An 18,978-nucleotide genomic window follows, 5' to 3' on the forward strand; every position below is an offset into this window, starting at 1 on the left:
ACGTGTCACGTACTTTCTCCTACTGAGGAAAAATACTCAGTGACTGAAAGGGAAATGTTGCTTGCACAAGGTCATTTGAATATTTTTGAAAATTTATTATGGGAAAAATGTTTGTTTACAGACGTGACTACAAACCCTTAAATGAAATTTCTTACCACAGAGGGACTCACCAAGGCCTTTCCCAGGAACGTCAGATTATCCATGCAGGTATGCAATATGGTGTATGTTCCTGGGTTAGAACAACATATAACTGCAGATATTCTCAGCAGGATATCTGTTTCCCTGTTTGGAGTATAAAGGCGAAAGTTGATGACTAATGCAGTGAAATAGGGTGATGGGAGTGTTTGGCACAAGAGCAGGATTGCAATTGCAAAGAATGGAGAAAGAAGGTTCCATGATGTGAAAATACCATTTTGGTGGCTCATGGATGATGAACTGGGCCGTGAGTGGGGACACTGACAACAATGCCTGGCATGATGCTTGTTGAGAAGCCCGAGTTATCAGCTGCACCTGAAGAAACTGTGCCTGAGCATTTGCTTTGCCAGAGCCTGCCAAAATGTACTTCACTTTGGGTAGGAGAGTTAAACCTCCAAAACGATTTGAACAATATTTTTACACTTTTGTCTGGTAAACCATCTTATGATCCTTTCATTAAAAATGTTGGTTTATCTTGCATGTAATCCTGAGGATACCGATCTTCCGTTCTATGAATTAAACTTGTTTTTCCCTCTGAGTCCTTCCTTCTTTGTTTACTTTGCTTGGTTCTTGCTCGCATGTTTTGCAAACAAAGAAAGGGAGATTGTGTGTAGGGACAATACCTCGTGACGTCAATTTGCTACAGATGTCAGCTTCCTATGTCTTAGGTTTTAAATGGGATGTTGCGGTTGGACATTTGTAGTTGTTGGCGAGCTACTGGAGTTAAAGGTTGTCTAGGGAGGTCTCTCATAACCCGACAATGTTTGGATAATAAGTATAGTTGAAGATGGATTACAGTGGTCAAGTCAAATTACATAGACATTTATTATTGAGAGGGGTCCTATGCAATACAAACTCAGGTCCAGAACCTTGAATGTCCACCTGGCAACATCGTCATTATTTTAAATTCGAATGGGGATCATAAAAAATATGCTTCTGTAATGATGACATACATTTGCCTACACTTCAGACCCCCCCCCCCCTATGGGTACCTTGAAGTAATGTAAACTACACCTTCAGCTGCCCGAGCAGGTATCTACCAGTACAGTTAGTTAGTTGTCTACTTGAGCAGAATCGATCACTAGTCTACGGGCACGGGAAAGTCAGATTTTGACAGTGGGAAATGTGGGATCCACGCCTTCTTTCCTATCAAACATCCTATTTTGTCTCTTCACGGATGCTTATGCAAGTGGGAGATCACAAAATGTTTCTTTCACAGCCCTCATACGTACAATATATAATGACAAAACAGAGCCTACTTGGACACCACTTTTTTAATCTTCATAGATATTCAGTAACACCTTTATTGGGAGAGAAACCACAAGCAATGAACTGTACTGTATCTATTCCACCTCTGATGCATAAATATGTGAAATGTGGTGGTAAACTAAAGAAATAAACATCAATCCATACTTCAATGACAGACAGGCTCTTCAAATTGAATTTACAAGTCTCTTGATTACTCAATGTCTGAATTATACATCTTATAATAATTGTTTTCACTGGCACCACCCTATTTCCCATATTACCTAGTTTGGCCTCCGTGTGCAGTTATGGTAACAAAATGACATATTTCACTTTTCGATAGTGAATGTGACAATATCAGCCGTGTTTGACGTTTACCAATATCTGTCCATTTTGCATTGTACATTAGAGGTCTATCTATATCGCTGAAAAAAACCCCCAAAAAAACAGCCTGTTGTCTGAATAATAATGATGATGAAGCATTTAAAGATGAAATAGAAGAAAAAAGAGTCTTTGGTGGTTCACAAAGACATTGGTCCATTGATTACTTTTTTGGTTGCATCATCCTTCCTGCTCCCTCGTGACAGTTGTCGAACAACACGTTGTAATGTGCTCCTCCTGCCCTTACAAAATCAGCAACCGTTTCACCTTGCACCGCCATTTTTCTTACGACCTAGAAATAAAATTGGAAGACGTCAGTATTAATGAAAGGGAATCAATATTATTAGAACATATAACATTCTACACAAGCACACAGACCACATAAGCCTACACATGCAATGCAAAAAACAACAGTGTTGGCCATATAATGCAAGCTTCATAAACAATATTACATCTAAAGTTAATCAGCCACAAATATCTCCGTCCATACCTTCTTTGGAACGTTTCAGGGGCTAACGGATAACCAGGGACGTTGCTTGGTTTGTAAGACTAGGGGAGTGTGTGTGTGTGTGTGGGGGGGGGGGGGGGTTGAGCTTCAGATTCACAACGATCACGCTGAGATATCTTGTTAAAATGTTATATGTGAAGCAGGACATGAGGGGGGCTTAAGGAGCAGTGGAAAGAGAGGGCGGATTGTTAGAGATACTTAAATTCAATATATTTCAAAGTTAGCAACAGTTTTTAAGGCCTTCTAAACATAGACGAGAGTGTGTGGATGTTTTCGTCAGTGTAAAAAATCTCTGGGGAAATCCAACAGACACTTCACATTGCACGACTGAAAACACCTGTACCCCTAACTATTTTCTACAGAATACGTTGTTTAGGGAGGTGTAACACCCCAACCCCCCCTCTCCACTGGAGCTACGCCCCTGCAGATAACCTAATATAGTGAGTGTGTGTGTGTGTATGTGTATATGTATTTGTTTGTGTTGTGTAATGGCCCATAATAACAATGAATCAACTTCATAAACGTAGGGCCTCATTTATGAGGTTTTGCCGTAGGGCAGCGCAGCAGGCCTTCCTGCTGCGCTGCCCTATTGCAAATGAAAAGGGTAGGAATGTGCTGTATCTAAAAGATATGGCGGATTCCTGTCCTTTTCCCCTGCGCCTGCACACAAAGGGCTGCCGTGCCCCAACGCAGCCACCTTTGCACTATGGTGCAAGTGTTCCTGCGTTGCGGGGTTGATTATTTTTGTGCAGGAAGAGAAACCTTTCTGTACAAAAATAATCTCAAGAGGCTTTTTCCTCCTTCTATCTGTGCTGAAGAATGCAGCACACATTGAAAGAGGAAAAACAAGGAGAAATAAAGATATTTCTCCTCGTTGTGCCTCCCTTACGCCTCCCCTTCTGAGGCATAAGCTTTTGGCACTGCCTCAGATTTACGGTGTCTCGTAAATCTGGGACAGTGTCAAAAGGCCATGGATGTGCGGAGACTACCCACAGCAAAACCCATTGCACGCCCCTTTAACGCAGAACACTGTGTTAAATGGACTGATATTTATCAGGCAACATTAAGCCAAAAAAAGTGGCTTAGTGCTGCCTGATATATAGCACGCAGGCTTCTGCACCACGGACCGTCACAAAAAAGTTACGTTCCAGAGGCGCAAGGAGTCTGATAAATGAGGCACCTAGGGGCATATTATCAAGCCCCTTATCGCCGCGTTAATGGCACTTTTCTGCCGATAACACGGCGATATTTGCAGCGCCCTATTATCAAGGCAGCGTTAAGTCAATTAACGTGGCTTAAAGCCACGCTAATTGACTTAATGCTGCCTTGGTAATAGGGCCCCTTTCACAATAAACTCATCGTGAAAGGGGGCGTGTAGTGGGTGTTGCGGTGGGCGATCCACGGCAACACCCATTCACTTCGAGGCTGCCACCTCTTATCAAGAGAGGCGATAATAGGTGGCAGCGCCGAATTTAAGAACAGGAAAGATCTGTTCTTAAGTTGTTGAAAGGAGGAGAAATGCTTAATTTCTCCTCGTTTTTGCTTTATCCATGTGTGCTGCCTTGTGCAGCACACATGGAAAAAGCAAAATGCCAAGGTTTCTTTATGTACAGGAAGGTGTCCCTTCCTGTACATAAACAAACCTTTTTTTTAAAATGCCAATTTGTAACTTACATGTGTGCATGAAGCAGCACACATGTAAGTAACAAAATGGCATTTAAGGTTTGTTTATGTGCGGGAAGGAACACTGTTCCTGTACATAAACAAACTTTCCCTACCTGCGCTGGCGTTAAGTTGTAAAACTTATCGCCATCGCAGGGGGAAACGCTAGGCTGCACCATATCCTTGGTAATATGGTGCAGCCTCGCGTTTCCGAAGTGACGAAGAGAGGCGTTAAGCCAAGGCGGCTAACACCTCTCTTCGCCACTTTGTTGGTAATATGCCCCCTAGTTTTTTAGCTCTTTAAAAGCTTTTAAAATTCTAGTAGCTAACATATCACCTGACCCCTCCAGCACTCAAGTGTTTGTCCGTCCTTCTCACTGGCATAGAAAGCAAAGAAACACTTTCAGCGACACTTTGGCTCTCATTATAAGTGACACTTTCAACTAACAGTTCACAGGTACACACTAAATCCCCCCCCAAAAAAAAAAATTCTGTTACAAAAAGGTTTTAGCCAGACAACAAAGTAGTATCCGACAGGTAATATGATATAATGTAGCAATGCTTTCAATCACCACCAGCACTTTAGTCAATTTCATTTCAACCAACTTTGTTCCCCCAATGAATTCAAAGGACTAAAAAATGTGTCCAAGATATTTGACATTTGAGTGTCCATCTGGAAAGTGCGCATAAATATACACATGGAGGGTTCTCCTTCCTTTGTTGCGAATACGTCATTTGAATCAGAGGGGCTGACGGGTCTCCTGTGTAATTTGAATGACTTCTTGAGCATTGGAGCTCTGATTGAGTTTCACGGCTGTATCTTGAAGATGAGGGCTACGGCAGTGAGGTACTCTATCCAACTCCATATCGAGAGAGTGTTTCCCCTCACCCTGTTTATTAGGCTATTAGCAGAGCGACTGAGATACATCTGGTATCCATGAACATACATCCTTATTTTGCCGTTTTTTTTTAACCTAATGAATATACAAGACAGTTGATGATAAAAGGGCACAGGAGGTAGTCGTTTGTTTATTCATTGAGTCACTGATGTGATATATAAAATTAATACATAGACCACTTGGGTGTTTTTCTTTTGAACAAAATGAGATTCGCCCTGAAACGGATGACACATTTTTAAAAGGTTTTCTCATATAGGTTGGTCAGACTTTTGTTGGTATACTTTTGATACATATAAATAATACAATATCTGAAGCAGCTGTGGTTGATATAGGGGATCTCCATATCATCAGCGCTGCACAACATCTGGCCAACACACAATTTGCCACCAAAAAGTGTTTAGGTAAAAACATGCATTGATAAAACATAATTTTTTTTTGGGTAACCATTTGGTGATATTTCCCATATGAGAAAATCTGTGGGTGAAGCCAGCGGTATCTGTTGGACCCATACAAGGAGTTTGAGGGGCCTACTCTTTTTTACTTATTTTTATGCCTACTTTCCAGATGGATGCTTAAATATCTTGGGCAAATTTCTTGCCCTTTGAATTTAATGGTTGAACAAAGTTGATTGAAATGTAATTGCAGTAAGGGCTGGTAGTAATCAAAACCACTGATATATTCCACCATATTACAAACACAGAAAGGAGGATCACAAACAGATAGACTTGTTATTATATTTACAATATATAGTAATTTCACGATAAAAGGCAACAGAAGGAAGTTACAACAACACAATAACAATAATGGACATGACAGAGTTTATATTATTTTATTTAAAAAAATTTATCTTTTATTCCTTTTTTTCTTGTACGTAGAAATAGTAGCATGAGCACAGCCAAGGAACCAGCCAACGTGTTTCGTCCTTTTACAAAGGAACTTCCTCAGGGTAATTTTCCTGTTCTCTGTGACCAGTCGTTATCACACTTCCATTGTTTTTTCAAAAGAGTTAGAAAAGGGGCATTCCATACATGTTATGTTATGTTAATTATACTTATAAAGCGCACGGTTAACCCTGGGGTGTCCTGGCGCTACATCTGGCACTTCAAGAGATTTCTTTGTGTACCAATCTCCAAATCCTTCTTATTTCAGCCAATAATACTCCATTACTTCTTTTAATTGTTGGACAAACTGGTCAAGCGACACAACACGGTTTAGATGACAGGCTTCCCTTTCGTCACTGCCCGGCATCCCCTTCCACAATATCCAAATATTGTAATTTGCTATATTGGGGCATTTTGAACAATCAGCCCCAGGATTGAGCACTTTGCTAATTAAGGAACAACATTTGGGGCCAGATGTAGGTCGCACAATACCAGTCGGTAACGGCCAAATTACCGAATTTCGGCCGTTACCTACCTGTATTTGGCTTTTGAGATGTAGGTGGCATGATGCCTGGATTCAGTATTTTACAGAGTCGGTACTTTAAGGAGTCTGTAAATTACTGAATTCCTAACATACCGATTTGGTAAATTACCGAATCTGTAATGTAGGGAGCACTCAAGTTAGTGCATTCCTGAGTTAAGGATTCGTTATTTACCACCAACTACAAGTTGGTGGTAAATATCGAAAACCTTTGAAAAAGCAATTATTTTGCTTTTACAACAGTGCAATGTGGCAGACATACATGCCCTTAGGGCATGTATGTTTGCCACATGTGCACCCATGCACTATTCAGGGGTGCAACAGGGTGTCAATGTGACACCCTGCCACCCTTGAAATTGTTCCTCCTATTTCCGAATGCGGTATTTACCGAATCGGTAATACTGAATGGCTTCCCATTCATTCCTATGGGCCTCCATGCCCATAGGAATTAATGGGAATTACCGAATCGGTAAATACCGATTCTTAATTACCGAATCCTACCAATTCGGTAAAATCTGCCGAATAATTATCTACATCCCATTTACCTATTCTTAAATACCGAATCAGTAAAATTCGGTATTTAAGAATAGGTAAATTGAGATTACCTACATATGGCCCTCAGTGTGGTATAACTTTGTCACAACCGTTCAACTACAATTCCACCATATTACCTGAGAAAACAGATGCAAGTTTGTTGTGTGGCTAAATCCTGTTTGTAACAGTAGCTCGCATTACGGGTGGCTCGTTAATTTCTGGTGACTCCTGTTTTATATTCACTTTTTAAACTTCTGTTATCAACAACTGATTTAAAGGAACCCGTTATCAGAAGGTCCATACTATCCTTGCCTTTCTGGAAAAAATCATCTGGTACAGCAGATTTCTGTTTTAGTTAAGAGGTCGATATTTTTTCTTTTTTTAAATTTGTCCTTATTTGAAAAATACATATTAGAACTTGCTTTTGGCTGCATTCAATTCTCAATACTTCGCTGTATACCTCAAGGATCCATATAACTAATTGAGAAAGTCAAATATTTCATTCATCCATGCAAAACGTTTGTCGTGTAGCAATCATGCAGCTCCTGGAATATTTTCCCAACATTCCCGATTTTATTAAGGTTCTGTGGCTTTTCTACATGTCCCTATGATTTTAGTATAGTACACTGATACTGGACTTTCTGGAATAATAACATGAACTATGAAAAACGGATGTGGCACAAACAGAGACCAAGAAATGTAGGAATAAAGAAGAAGGACTATAGTTTCCAGATGCCAGTTTTATGCTGTATATTTCCTGAACTCAGATGCCCATTTAGGTTTAATTAGGAACAGGTAGGTAAATAAAGTGGAAATGGCTGTGGTATTTGCTGCCAAATAGATCCTTGTTCCAAGGGTGGTACTGCCAAATAGATCCGGTTCCAGGGGCGGCCAGCACGCCTCACAGTGGGGGGGCTGGCACGGAGGAAAGGGGCTCACTGGCTGCTTTAAAAAAAAATTATAATAAAAAAATAAAGCTTACTTTGCTGCTGCCGGGACGCGCCTCTTCTCTCCTGCAGTCTTTTGTGTCCAACTCCAGGTCGGAACAGAAAGAAGGCAGCCAGGCTCCCACCCCTAAGCCAAAAACGCTCCAATGGAATGTTACACACAGGACTGTCACAAGCTGCTCCAATTTAGAAGACAGTTGAAGACACACCTCTTTTAAGAACACTGCATCACAATGCATTTAATAGCTCACAAACCAGCTACCTCTTCTATCACTTGCCTTTGCCCTGTACATAGTGCCACTGATTTATGGCTAGGTTTGTGGGATAGAAACAGCATATAAATACATAGTTAAAATAGGCTGTAGAAGTCTCCACAAAAGAAATATATGTGTGGAAATGGGTCAGCATTACACAAATGATAATGATGCCTGGTCGCTATCTAAAAAGATCAGGTGAGTTCCCCAGTCCAAATATTACTCCAGTGAAAATGCAAAAACAAAGGTAAAGAAGGTGGAAGTAAATGGATTTGCTAACATGACCCAGTGTACCATTTTAGAGATTCTGTTCAAGACATACAATCTTATCTAGGTGGTAGAAATACCCCACTGCCTGCTACCCAAACTCCACACTGGTAGCCCTTAGGAGCATCCTACATGCCACAGTATGTCTCAACCAGACCTGATGTAACTCAAAGGCCCTCCCAGCCACTGCGTAACATGCTGATAATCTCATCTCCTGTGGCTCTCTGCACTCCAAAGCTTAACACCATCAGGCTGGAGGCAAAGACGTGTAAAAAAAGAAACAAATAAGAGAACAGGCTTTTTTCATTGATTCACCCAGGAACTGGAACATTCCTCTATCCATCAGGACTTCTCTAACCCTGCTTCAATTTAGGAGGGTGCTGATTTTTCACCTCTTTATAGAACGCTACATTACAATGCAGTGAGTTCTCTGACTTCATACCATATTTACCCCTTTATTATATCTTTGACTTTAGATGAAAGGCAGTGGAGCTATGTACAGTGTCAGATTTGCACTATGTAAGTACCACACATATGTATATATTACAGAGTGGCAGTAACAACTCTGAAGTTATTGTAAGGTTTGCACCAGATAGGACTTCCTCGTATTTTTGGCCATTATTTACTTTGGGCCTGTTTTACGACTCACCACAAAACCTTGCAGACCTATTTCCTTTTCTACATTGGCAGATTATCCAAAGTATCACAGTGATTTGTGAAGGGGGAGCACAGATGAAAGTGAGGTCCTAAAACATGTTTTGGCATCAATGCATTTTCAAAAGACTTTGTACTCAAGCGTAGCAGGCACCCACCCAGTTGGATGTTCATGTAATTTGGCAGGATGGTAGATTATGGTGTGCAGATGATCTTTTGGGATACTACATGTAAGTAGGGAAAGCAGTTTTTAAGTTGTAAGGCACTTAAACTTAGTAATATCTGTTATCGCAGTGGTCTAACAAAATTTTGCAGTACAAGGTATTATGTGATTGGCTAATGACTGCCTTTACAAAACTTATAGGCACCCATGTTGTTTTCAGTACACTTTGCTTGTGTTCTGAGTTACGCCCTTAGCTATGGGTAAGTGTTAGGTTTTATATTTTATACGTTTCTATATATTTAAAAAAATTTAAGGAGTACCATAGTACTTCGTAGGAAGTACCGCTGGCCTGTGTTAAAAAACTGAAAATACACTGCACTACACCATATTGAACCAGATCTATTTTACAAATTTCTGGCCAGGTTTTCAAAAAGGACATGCAACGCAGCGCAGCACAACACCCAAAGAGGCTGCGCTGTGTGACAAAGAATGGTCAGGAGAGCACCATATCTACAGGGAGATGGCTCTCTCCCCCATCGCCCTAGAAGCCGGTGCTGATTTCAGCTGCCGCGCGCCTGGCACACAACTGCCATAGCGCTAGGGTGCGTTCCTAAGTCTAGCATACGTTTTGTACAGGAAGGATATCCTTCCTGTACAAAGTACTATACCTAGACAAGTTTAACACTTTTCCCACTTTGTATGTGTGCTGTACATTGCAGCACGCATGCAAGGTCGGAATGTAAATGTAAATGTAGTTGAGCTTATATAGCGCACAGCTACCCGCAGTGGGTTTCCCGGTGCTTGCTTAGGGAACCCTTCCTGGTATTCCCCTGTGAGATAGCAGGGTATCCACAAGGTGAAAGTCAGGCATCCCGCCGCGAGGGGCCGTTGTGGAGATTAAGCAAGCTATTGCCCAGAGTCGCAGAGTGTGAACCCGTGAGTCGAGGAGGCACCGGGGCGAGAATTATCGTGTACGTGGAATTTTTTTTTTTTAGCCCAAGACCCGCCGAGGCGGGGAATTGAACCCTGGTCCAGGACCGATCTCAGCTTCTGGGTCTGCTGCCTCTAACCCCTGAGCCACACTTCTCCACACAGAAAAGAAAAGAAAAGAAAGCAGAAATAAAAACATTTCTCCTGTTGACGCCTCCTTTGAAGTGGCGTTAACTTTTGACGCTAAATCCTACCTACAATTGTTTGTAGCTAAGGTTTTGCGTCAAAAGGCATGTGTGGTTGCGAGAGAAAGTCCATGTAACGCACCCTTGGTGCAAAGTAATGCAAAGCAGTGTTTTGTGCTGCTTTGCGTTACTTTCAGAGTACTTTCCAGCTCAAAACAAGTTTTACTCCACTGTAAGCTAATCCTCTGTAAAGAGGCAAGAAAGGTGCAGAGAGAGGCAAAAAAGGTACAGAAAGAGGCAAGAGGTGCAGAAAGGAAAGAGGGAAGAGGGTGCAGAAAGAGGCAAGAGAAGTGATGAAAGAAGCAACAAAGGTGTATAAAGAAGAAAGAGAAGTGATGAAATAGACAAGAGAGTTGCATAAAGAAACAAGAGACGTGCAGAAAAAAGCAAAAGGGGTGCAGAAAGAAGAAAGACGTGTGCAGACAGGCAAGAGTGGTGCAGAAAGAAGCAAGAGAGGTGCAGAAAGAAGCAAGAGAATTACAGAATGAAGTAAAAGAGGTGCAGAAAGAGGCAAGAGAACTGCACAAAGAGGCAAGAGAGATCCAGAAAGATGTAAGTGAGGTATAGGAAAAGGGAAGAAGGGTACAGAAAAAAGACAAGAGGGGTGAGAAACAAGAGAAGTGCAGAAAGAAGCAAGAGAAGTTCAGAAAGAAGTAATAGAAGTGCAAAAAGAGGAAAGCGAGGTTCAGAAAGAGGGAAGACAAGTGTAGAAAGAGCCCACGGGTGTAGAGAGAAGCAAGAGAGGTGCTTCAAAGGCAAGAGAAGTGCAGAAAGAAGCAACAGAGGTGCAGAAAGAGGCAAAAGAAGTGCAGAAAGAGGCAAGAGAGGTACAGATAGAGGCAAGAGAGGTGCTGAAAGAAGCAACAGAGGTATAGAAAGAAGCAAGAGAGGTGCAGAAACAAGGAGAGGTGCAACAAGTGGGAAGAGGGCTGCAGAAAGAGAGAGGAGGGGTGCAGAAAGAATCAAAAGAGGTGTAGAAAGAAGAAAGTAAGTGCTGAAAGAGGCAAGAGTAGTGCAGAAAGAGGCAAGATGTGCAGAAAGAAGCAGAAAAAAGCAATAGAATTGCAAAAAGGGGCAAGCGAGGTTCAGAAAGAGGGAAGACAAGTGCAGAAAGAGATGATGGGTGTAGAGAGAAGCACGAGAGGTGCTTAAAAAACAAGAGAAGTGCAGAAAGAAGCAACAGAGGTGCAAAGAGAGGCAAGAGAAGTGCAGAAAGAAACAAGAGAGGTACAGAAAGAGGCAAGAGAGGTGCAGAAACAGTGAGAGGTGAAGAAAGAGAGAGGCGGGGTGCAGAAAGAAGCAAAAGAGGTGTAGAAAGAAGAAAGTGAGTGCAGAAAGAGGCAAGAACAATGCAGAAAGAGGCAAGAGGTGCAGAAAGAAGCAGGAGAATTGCAGAAAGAAGTAAGAGAAGTGCAGAAAGAGGCAAGAAAACTACAGAAAGAGGCAAGATAGGTGCAGAAAAATGCAAGAGAGGTACAAGAAAAGGGTAGAAAGGTGCATAAAGAGGCAAGATGAGTGAAAAAAGAAACAAGAGAAGTGCAGAAAGAAGCAAAAGAGGTGCAGAAAATGAGAAGAAGTGTGCAGAGGCAAGATAGGTACAGAAACCAGGAAGGGGATGCAGAATGAGGCAAGAGGGGTACAGAAAGAAGCAAGTGAGGTACAGAAAGTGACAAGAGAGGTGCAGAAACAAACAAGAGAGGTGCAGAAACAGGCAAGAAAAGTGCAGAAAGAGGCAAGAGAAGTGCTGAAAGAAAAGAAGTGTAGAAAGAAGCAAGAGAGGTGCAGGAACAGGCTAGAGGGGTGCAGAAAGAGGGAAGAGGGGTGCAGAAAGAGAGAGGAGGGTGCAGAAAAAAGCAAGTGAGGTACAGAAAGTAGCAAGAAAGGTACAGAAACAGGCTTGAGAGGTGCAGAAAGAGAGAAGAGGGGCGCAGAAAGAGAGAGGAGGGGTGAATAGAGAAACAAGAGAGGTGTAGAAAGAAGAAAGTGAGTGCAGAAAGAGACAAGAGAAGTGCAGAAAGAGGCAAGAGGTGCATAAAGAAGCAGGAGAATTGCAGAAAGAGGCAAGAGAGGTACAGAAAAATGGAAGAGAGGTGCAAGAAAAGGGAAGAAGGGTGTATAAAGACTCAAGAAGGGTGAAAAAAGAAACAAGAGAGGTACAGAAAGAAGCAAGATAAGTGCAGAAAGAAGCAAAAGAGGTGCAGAAAAAGGGAAGAGGTGTGCAGAGGCAAAAGAGGTGCAGAAAGCGGGAAGGGGGTGCAGAAAGAGGCAAGAGGGATACAGAAATTTGCAAGAGATGTACAGAAAGAAGCAAGAGAGGTACAGGAAACAGGATGAAGGGTGCAGAAAGAGGCAAGAGGGTGAAGAAATAAACAAGAGAGGTACAGAAATAAGCAAGAAATGTGCAGAAAGAAGCAACAGAGGTGCAGAAAGATATAAGAGAGGTGCAGAAAGAAGCAAGTGAGGTACAGAAAGAGGCAACAGAGGTGCAGCTATAGGCAAGAGAGGTACAGAAACAGTCAAGAGAAGTAAAAAGTACAGAAAGAGGCAATAGAAGTGATGAAAGAAGCAACATTGGTGTAGAAAGAAGCAACAGAGGTGTAGAAAGAAGAAAGAGAAGTGATGAAAGAGACTACAAAGAAACAACAGACGTCCAGAAAAAAGCAAAATAGGTGCAGAAAGAACCAACATAGGTGCAGAAAGAGGCAATAGGGGTGCAGAAAGAGGCAAGAGAAGTGCAAAAAGAAGAAAAAGAGGTACAGAAAGAGGGAAGAGGTACAGAAACAGTCAAGAGAAGTAAGAAGTACAGAAAGAGGCAATAGAAGTGATGAAAGAAGCAACATTGGTGTAGAAGAAGCAACAGAGGTGTAGAAAGAAGAAAGAGAAGTGATGAAAGAGACAAGAAAGTAACAACAGACGTTCAGAAAAAAGCTAAATAGGTGCAGAAAGAGGCACGTGAGGTGTAGAAAGTGGCAAGAGAGGTGCAGAAAGAGACAAGAGAGGTGCAAAAAGAGGCAACAGAGGTGCAGAAACAGGCAACAAAGGTGCAGAAAGAGGGAAGAGGGGTGCAAAAACAGACATTAATAGTGCAGAAACAGGGAACAGAGGTTCAGAAAGAGGTAAGAGAGTTGCAAAAAGAGGGAAAAGGGTACAGAAAGAGACAGGAGGGTGCAGAAATTTGCAAGAGAGGTGTAGAAAGAAGCAAGAGCTGTGCAGAACGAACCAGCATAGGTGCAGAAATAGGCAATAGGGGTGCATAAAGAGGCAAGAGAAGTGCAAAAAGAAGAAAAAGAGGTGCAGAAAGAGGGAAGAGGTGTGCAGTGAGAGGCAAGAGAGGAGCAGAAAGAGGGAAAGGGTATACAGAAAGAGGCAAGAGAACTGCAGAAAGAGGCAAGAAAGGTGCAGAAAGATGCAAGAGATGTGTGGGAAAAGGAAAGAAGGGTGCAGAAAGAGGGAAGAAGGGTGCAGAAAGACAGGAGGGATGCAGAAATTTGCAACAGAGGTGCAGAAAGAAGCAGGATAGGTGCAGAAAGAGCCAAGAGAGGTGTAACAAAAGGCAGGAGAGGTGAAGAAAGAGGGAACAAAGGTTATGAAAGAGGGACGAGAGGTGCAGAAAGAGGGAAGAAGGGTGCAGAAAGAGAAACAGGAGGGTGTCAGAAATTTTCAAGACAGGTGTAGAAAGAAGCAAGAGCAGTGCAGAAAGAACCAACATAGGTGCAGAAAGAGGCAATAGGGGTGCAGAAAGAGGCAAGAGAAGTGCAAAAAGAAGAAAAAGAGGTACAGAAAGAGGGAAGAGGTGTGCAGACACAGGCAAGAGAGGTACAGAAACAGGTAAGAGAAGTACAGAAAGAGGTAAGAGAAGTGCTGAAAGAAGCAACAGGTGTGTAGAAAGAAGCAAGAGAAGTGTTAAAAGAGACAAGAAAGTTGCAGAATGTAAGAAAAGACGTGCAGAAAATAGCGAAAGAGGTGCGGAAAGAGGCACGTGAGGTTTGGAAAGAGGCAAGAGAGGTGCAGAAAGAGGCAATAGAGGTGCAAAAGGGCACATGAGGTGCAGAAAGAGGGAAAAGTGTATAGAAACAAGCAACAGAGGTACAGAAACAGGCAACAGAGGTGCAGAAACATGCAACAATGGTGCAGAAAGAAGCAAGATATGTGCAACAACAGGCAGGAGAGGTACAGAAAGAGGAAACAGAGGTTCAGAAAGAGGTAAGAGAGATGCAGAAAGAGGGAAGAAGGGTGCAAAAAGAGACAGGAGGGATGCAGAAATTTGCAAGAGAGGTGTAGAAAAAGCAAGAGCAGTGTAGAGAGAATGTAAATAAATGTAAATGTAAATGTATAGTATTTATATAGCGCACTTCGACCCGGAGGCCTCGTAGCGCTGTATTCATACTGCTGTGGAACCCATCCTGGCTTTCCTGTGAAATGTCCACTCCTGGGCACCCCCAAGGTGAAGACAGGCATCCAAGTGCTGCTGGGGCAATTGTGGAGATTAAGCAAGCTATTGCCCAGAGTCACAGAGTGGGACCCATGATTAGACAAGGCACCGAGGCGAGAATTATCAGGTCCGGGGAAATTGAGTCCAAGAGCCGCCGAGGTGGGAATTGAACTCTGGTCAGGGGGCCAGACCTCTGCATCAGCTGCCGCTCTAACCATTGAGCCGTACAGAAAGAGGCAAGAGAAGTGCAATGTAAAAAGAAGAAAAAGAGGTGCAGAAAGAGGGAAGAGGTGTACAGTCAGAGGCAAGAGATATACAGAAAGAGGGAAGGGGATGCAGAAAGAGGCAAGAGTTGGTATACAAATTTATAAGAGATGTGCAGAAAGAAGCAAGAGAGGTGCAGAAAGAAGCATGAGAATTGCAGAAAGTAAAAGAAGTGCAGAAAGAGGCAGGAGAACTGCACAAAGAGGCAAGAGAGGTGCAGAAAGATGTAAGAGAGGTGCAGGAAAAGAGAAGAAGTTTGCAGAAAGAGTCAAGAAGGGCGAAGAGAGAAACAAGAGGTACAGAAAGAAGCAAGAGAAGTGCAGAAAGAAGCAACAGAGGTGCAGAAAGAGGCAAGAGGGATACAGACAGAGTCATGAGAGGTGCAGAAAGAGAGAAGACAAGTGCAGAAAGAAGCAACAGAGGTGCAGAAAGAGGCAAGAGAAGTGCAGAAAGAGGCAAGAGGGGTGCAGAAAGAGGCAAGAGCGGTGCTGAAAGAAGGAACAGAGGTATAGAAAGAAGCAAGAGAGGTACAGAAACAGGCAAGAGAGGTGCAGAAAGAGGGAAGCGGGGTGCATAAACAGAGAGACGATGGGTGCAGAAAGAAGCAAGTGAGATGCTGAAAGAAGCAAGAGAGGTGTAGAAAGAAGCACAAGAGGTGCAGAAACAGGCATGAGAGGTGCATAAAGAGGTAGTAGGAGTGCAGAAAGATGTAAGAGAGGTGCAGGAAAAGAGAAGAAGCGTGCAGAAAGAGGCAAGAAGGGTGAAGAAAGAAACAAGAGAGGTACAGAAAGAAGCAAGAGAAGTGCAGAAAGAAGCAACAGAGGTGCAGAAAGAGGCAAGAGGGATACAGACAGAGTCATGAGAGGTACATAAAGAGAGAAGACAAGTGCAGAAAGAGACAACAGGGGTATAGAAAGAAGCAAGAGAGGTGCTTAAAAAAGCAAAAGAAGTGCAGAAAGAAGCAACAGAGGTGCAGAAAGAGGCAAGAGGAGTGCAGAAAGAGGCAAGAGGGGTGCAGAAAGAGGCAAGAGCGGTGCTGAAAGAAGGAACAGAGGTGTAGAAAGAAGTAAGAGAGGTACAGAAACAGGCAAGAGAGGTGCAGAAAGAGGGAAGCGGGGTGCATAAACAAAGAGAGGATGGGTGCAGAAAGAAAGAAGCAAGTGAGATGCTGAAAGAAGCAAGAGAGGTGTAGAAAGAAGCACGAGAGGTGCAGAAACAGGCATGGAGGTACATAAAGAGGTAGTAGGAGTGCAAAAGGAGAGAGGAGGGTGCAGAAAGTGGCAACAGAGGTGCACAAACAGGCAAGAGAGGTACAGATAGAGGCTAGAGAAGCATAGAAAGAGGCAAGAGAAGCGCTGAAAGAAACAACAGAGGTGTAGAAAGAAGCGAGAGAGATGCAGAAACAGGCAAGAGAGGTGCAGAAAGAGGGATGACAAGTGCAGAAAGAGGCAACAGAGGTGTAGAAAGAAGCAAGAGAGGTGCAGAAACAAGCAAGACCTATGCAGAAAGAGGGAAGAGGGATACAGAGAGAGAGAGAGGATGGTACAGAGAGTCAAGAGAGGTACAACAAGAGGGATGACAAGTGCTGAAAGAAACAGCAGAGGTGCAGAAAGAGGCAAGAGAAGAGCAGAAAGAGGCAGGAGGGGTACAGAAAGAGGCAGGAGAGGTGCTGAAAGAGGCAAGAGAGGTGTAGCAAGAAGCAAGAGAGGTGCAGAAACAGGCAAGAGATGTACAGAAACAGGCAAGAGAGGTGTAGAACATGGCAAGAGAAGTGCTGAAATAAGCAACAGAGGTGTGGAAAGAAGGAAGAGAGGTGCAGAAAGAGGGAAGAGGGGCGCAGAAAGAGAGAGGAGGGTGTAGCAAGAGAGAGGAGGGGTGCAGAAAGAAGCAAGTGAGGTACAGAAAGTGGCAAGAGAGGTGCGGAAACAGGCAAGAGAGGTGCAGAAACAGGCAAGAGAAGTGCAGAAACAGGCAAGAGAAGTGCTGAAAGAGGCAAGAGAAGTGCAATGCAAAAAGAAGAAAAAGAGGTGCAGAAAGAGGGAAGAGGTGTACAGTCAGAGGCAAGAGATATACAGAAAGAGGGAAGGGGATGCAGAAAGAGGCAAGAGTTGGTATACAAATTTATAAGAGATGTGCAGAAAGAAGCAAGAGAGGTGCAGAAAGAAGCATGAGAATTGCAGAAAGTAAAAGAAGTGCAGAAAGAGGCAGGAGAACTGCACAAAGAGGCAAGAGAGGTGGAGTAAGATGTAAGAGAGGTGCAAGAAAAGAGAAGAAGTTTGCAGAAAGAGGCAAGAAGGGCGAAGAAAGAAACAAGAGGTACAGAAAGAAGCAAGAGAAGTGCAGAAAGAAGCTACAGAGGTGCAGAAAGAGGCAAGAGGGATACAGACAGAGTCATGAGAGGTACAGAAAGAGAGAAGACAAGTGCAGAAAGAGACAACAGGGGTGTAGAAAGAAGCAAGAGAGATGCTTAAAAAAGCAAAAGAAGTGCAGAAAGAAGCAACAGAGGTGCAGAAAGAGGCAAGAGGAGTGCAGAAAGAGGCAAGAGGGGTGCAAAAAGAGGCAAGAGCGGTGCTGAAAGAAGGAACAGAGGTGTAGAAAGAAGTAAGAGAGGTACAGAAACAGGCAAGAGAGGTGCAGAAAGAGGGAAGCGGGGTGCATAAACAGAGAGAGGATGGGTGCAGAAAGAAAGAAGCAAGTGAGATGCTGAAAGAAGCAAGAGAGGTGTAGAATGAAGCACGAGAGGTGAAGAAACAGGCATAAGAGGTGCATAAAGAGGTAGTAGGAGTGCATAAAGAGAGAGGAGGGTGCAGAAAGTGGCAACAGAGGTGCACAAACAGGCAAGAGAGGTACAGAAAGAGGCTAGAGAAGCATAGAAAGAGGCAAGAGAAGCGCTGAAAGAAACAACAGAGGTGTAGAAAGAAGCGAGAGAGATGCAGAAACAGGCAAGAGAGGTGCAGAAAGAGGGATGACAAGTGCAGAAAGAGGCAACAGAGGTGTAGAAAGAAGCAAGAGAGGTGCAGAAACAAGCAAGACCTATGCAGAAAGAGGGAAGAGGGATACAGAGAGAGAGAGAGGATGGTACAGAGAGTCAAGAGAGGTACAACAAGAGGGATGACAAGTGCTGAAAGAAACAGCAGAGGTGCAGAAAGAGGCAAGAGAAGAGCAGAAAAAGGCAGGAGGGGTACAGAAAGAGGCAGGAGAGGTGCTGAAAGAGGCAAGAGAGGTGTAGAAAGAAGCAAGAGAGGTGCAGAAACAGGCAAGAGATGTACAGAAACAGGCAAGAGAGGTGTAGAACATGGCAAGAGAAGTGCTGAAATAAGCAACAGAGGTGTGGAAAGAAGGAAGAGAGGTGCAGAAAGAGGGAAGAGGGGCGCAGAAAGAGAGAGGAGGGTGTAGCAAGAGAGAGGAGGGGTGCAGAAAGAAGCAAGTGAGGTACAGAAAGTGGCAAGAGAGGTGCGGAAACAGGCAAGAGAGGTGCAGAAACAGGCAAGAGAAGTGCAGAAACAGGCAAGAGAAGTGCTGAAAGAGGCAAGAGAAGTGCAATGCAAAAAGAAGAAAAAGAGGTGCAGAAAGAGGGAAGAGGTGTACAGTCAGAGGCAAGAGATATACAGAAAGAGGGAAGGGGATGCAGAAAGAGGCAAGAGTTGGTATACAAATTTATAAGAGATGTGCAGAAAGAAGCAAGAGAGGTGCAGAAAGAAGCATGAGAATTGCAGAAAGTAAAAGAAGTGCAGAAAGAGGCAGGAGAACTGCACAAAGAGGCAAGAGAGGTGGAGTAAGATGTAAGAGAGGTGCAGGAAAAGAGAAGAAGTTTGCAGAAAGAGGCAAGAAGGGCGAAGAAAGAAACAAGAGGTACAGAAAGAAGCAAGAGAAGTGCAGAAAGAAGCAACAGAGATGCAGAAAGAGGCAAGAGGGATACAGACAGAGTCATGAGAGGTGCAGAAAGAGAGAAGACAAGTGCAGAAAGAAACAACAG

At 43.3% G+C, this 18,978-nt stretch overlaps 1 protein-coding gene across 1 annotated transcript in view; it reads right to left on the reverse strand.

Moving 5' to 3' along the window:
• Window positions 1-1,521: 1,521 nt before the first annotated feature.
• LOC144827122 (uncharacterized) overlaps window positions 1,522-18,978 on the reverse strand; it is a 106,926-nt gene continuing 89,469 nt past the window's right edge. Inside the window, exon 5 of the mRNA XM_078685550.1 lies at window positions 1,522-2,113. Coding sequence (XP_078541676.1) covers window positions 1,985-2,113 — 129 coding nt within the window. The 3' untranslated portion in view covers window positions 1,522-1,984. The remainder of the gene's footprint in view (window positions 2,114-18,978) is intronic.

This window comes from Lissotriton helveticus, chromosome 4_1, assembly GCF_964261635.1.
Source record: "Lissotriton helveticus chromosome 4_1, aLisHel1.1, whole genome shotgun sequence".
NCBI lineage: Eukaryota > Metazoa > Chordata > Amphibia > Caudata > Salamandridae > Lissotriton > Lissotriton helveticus.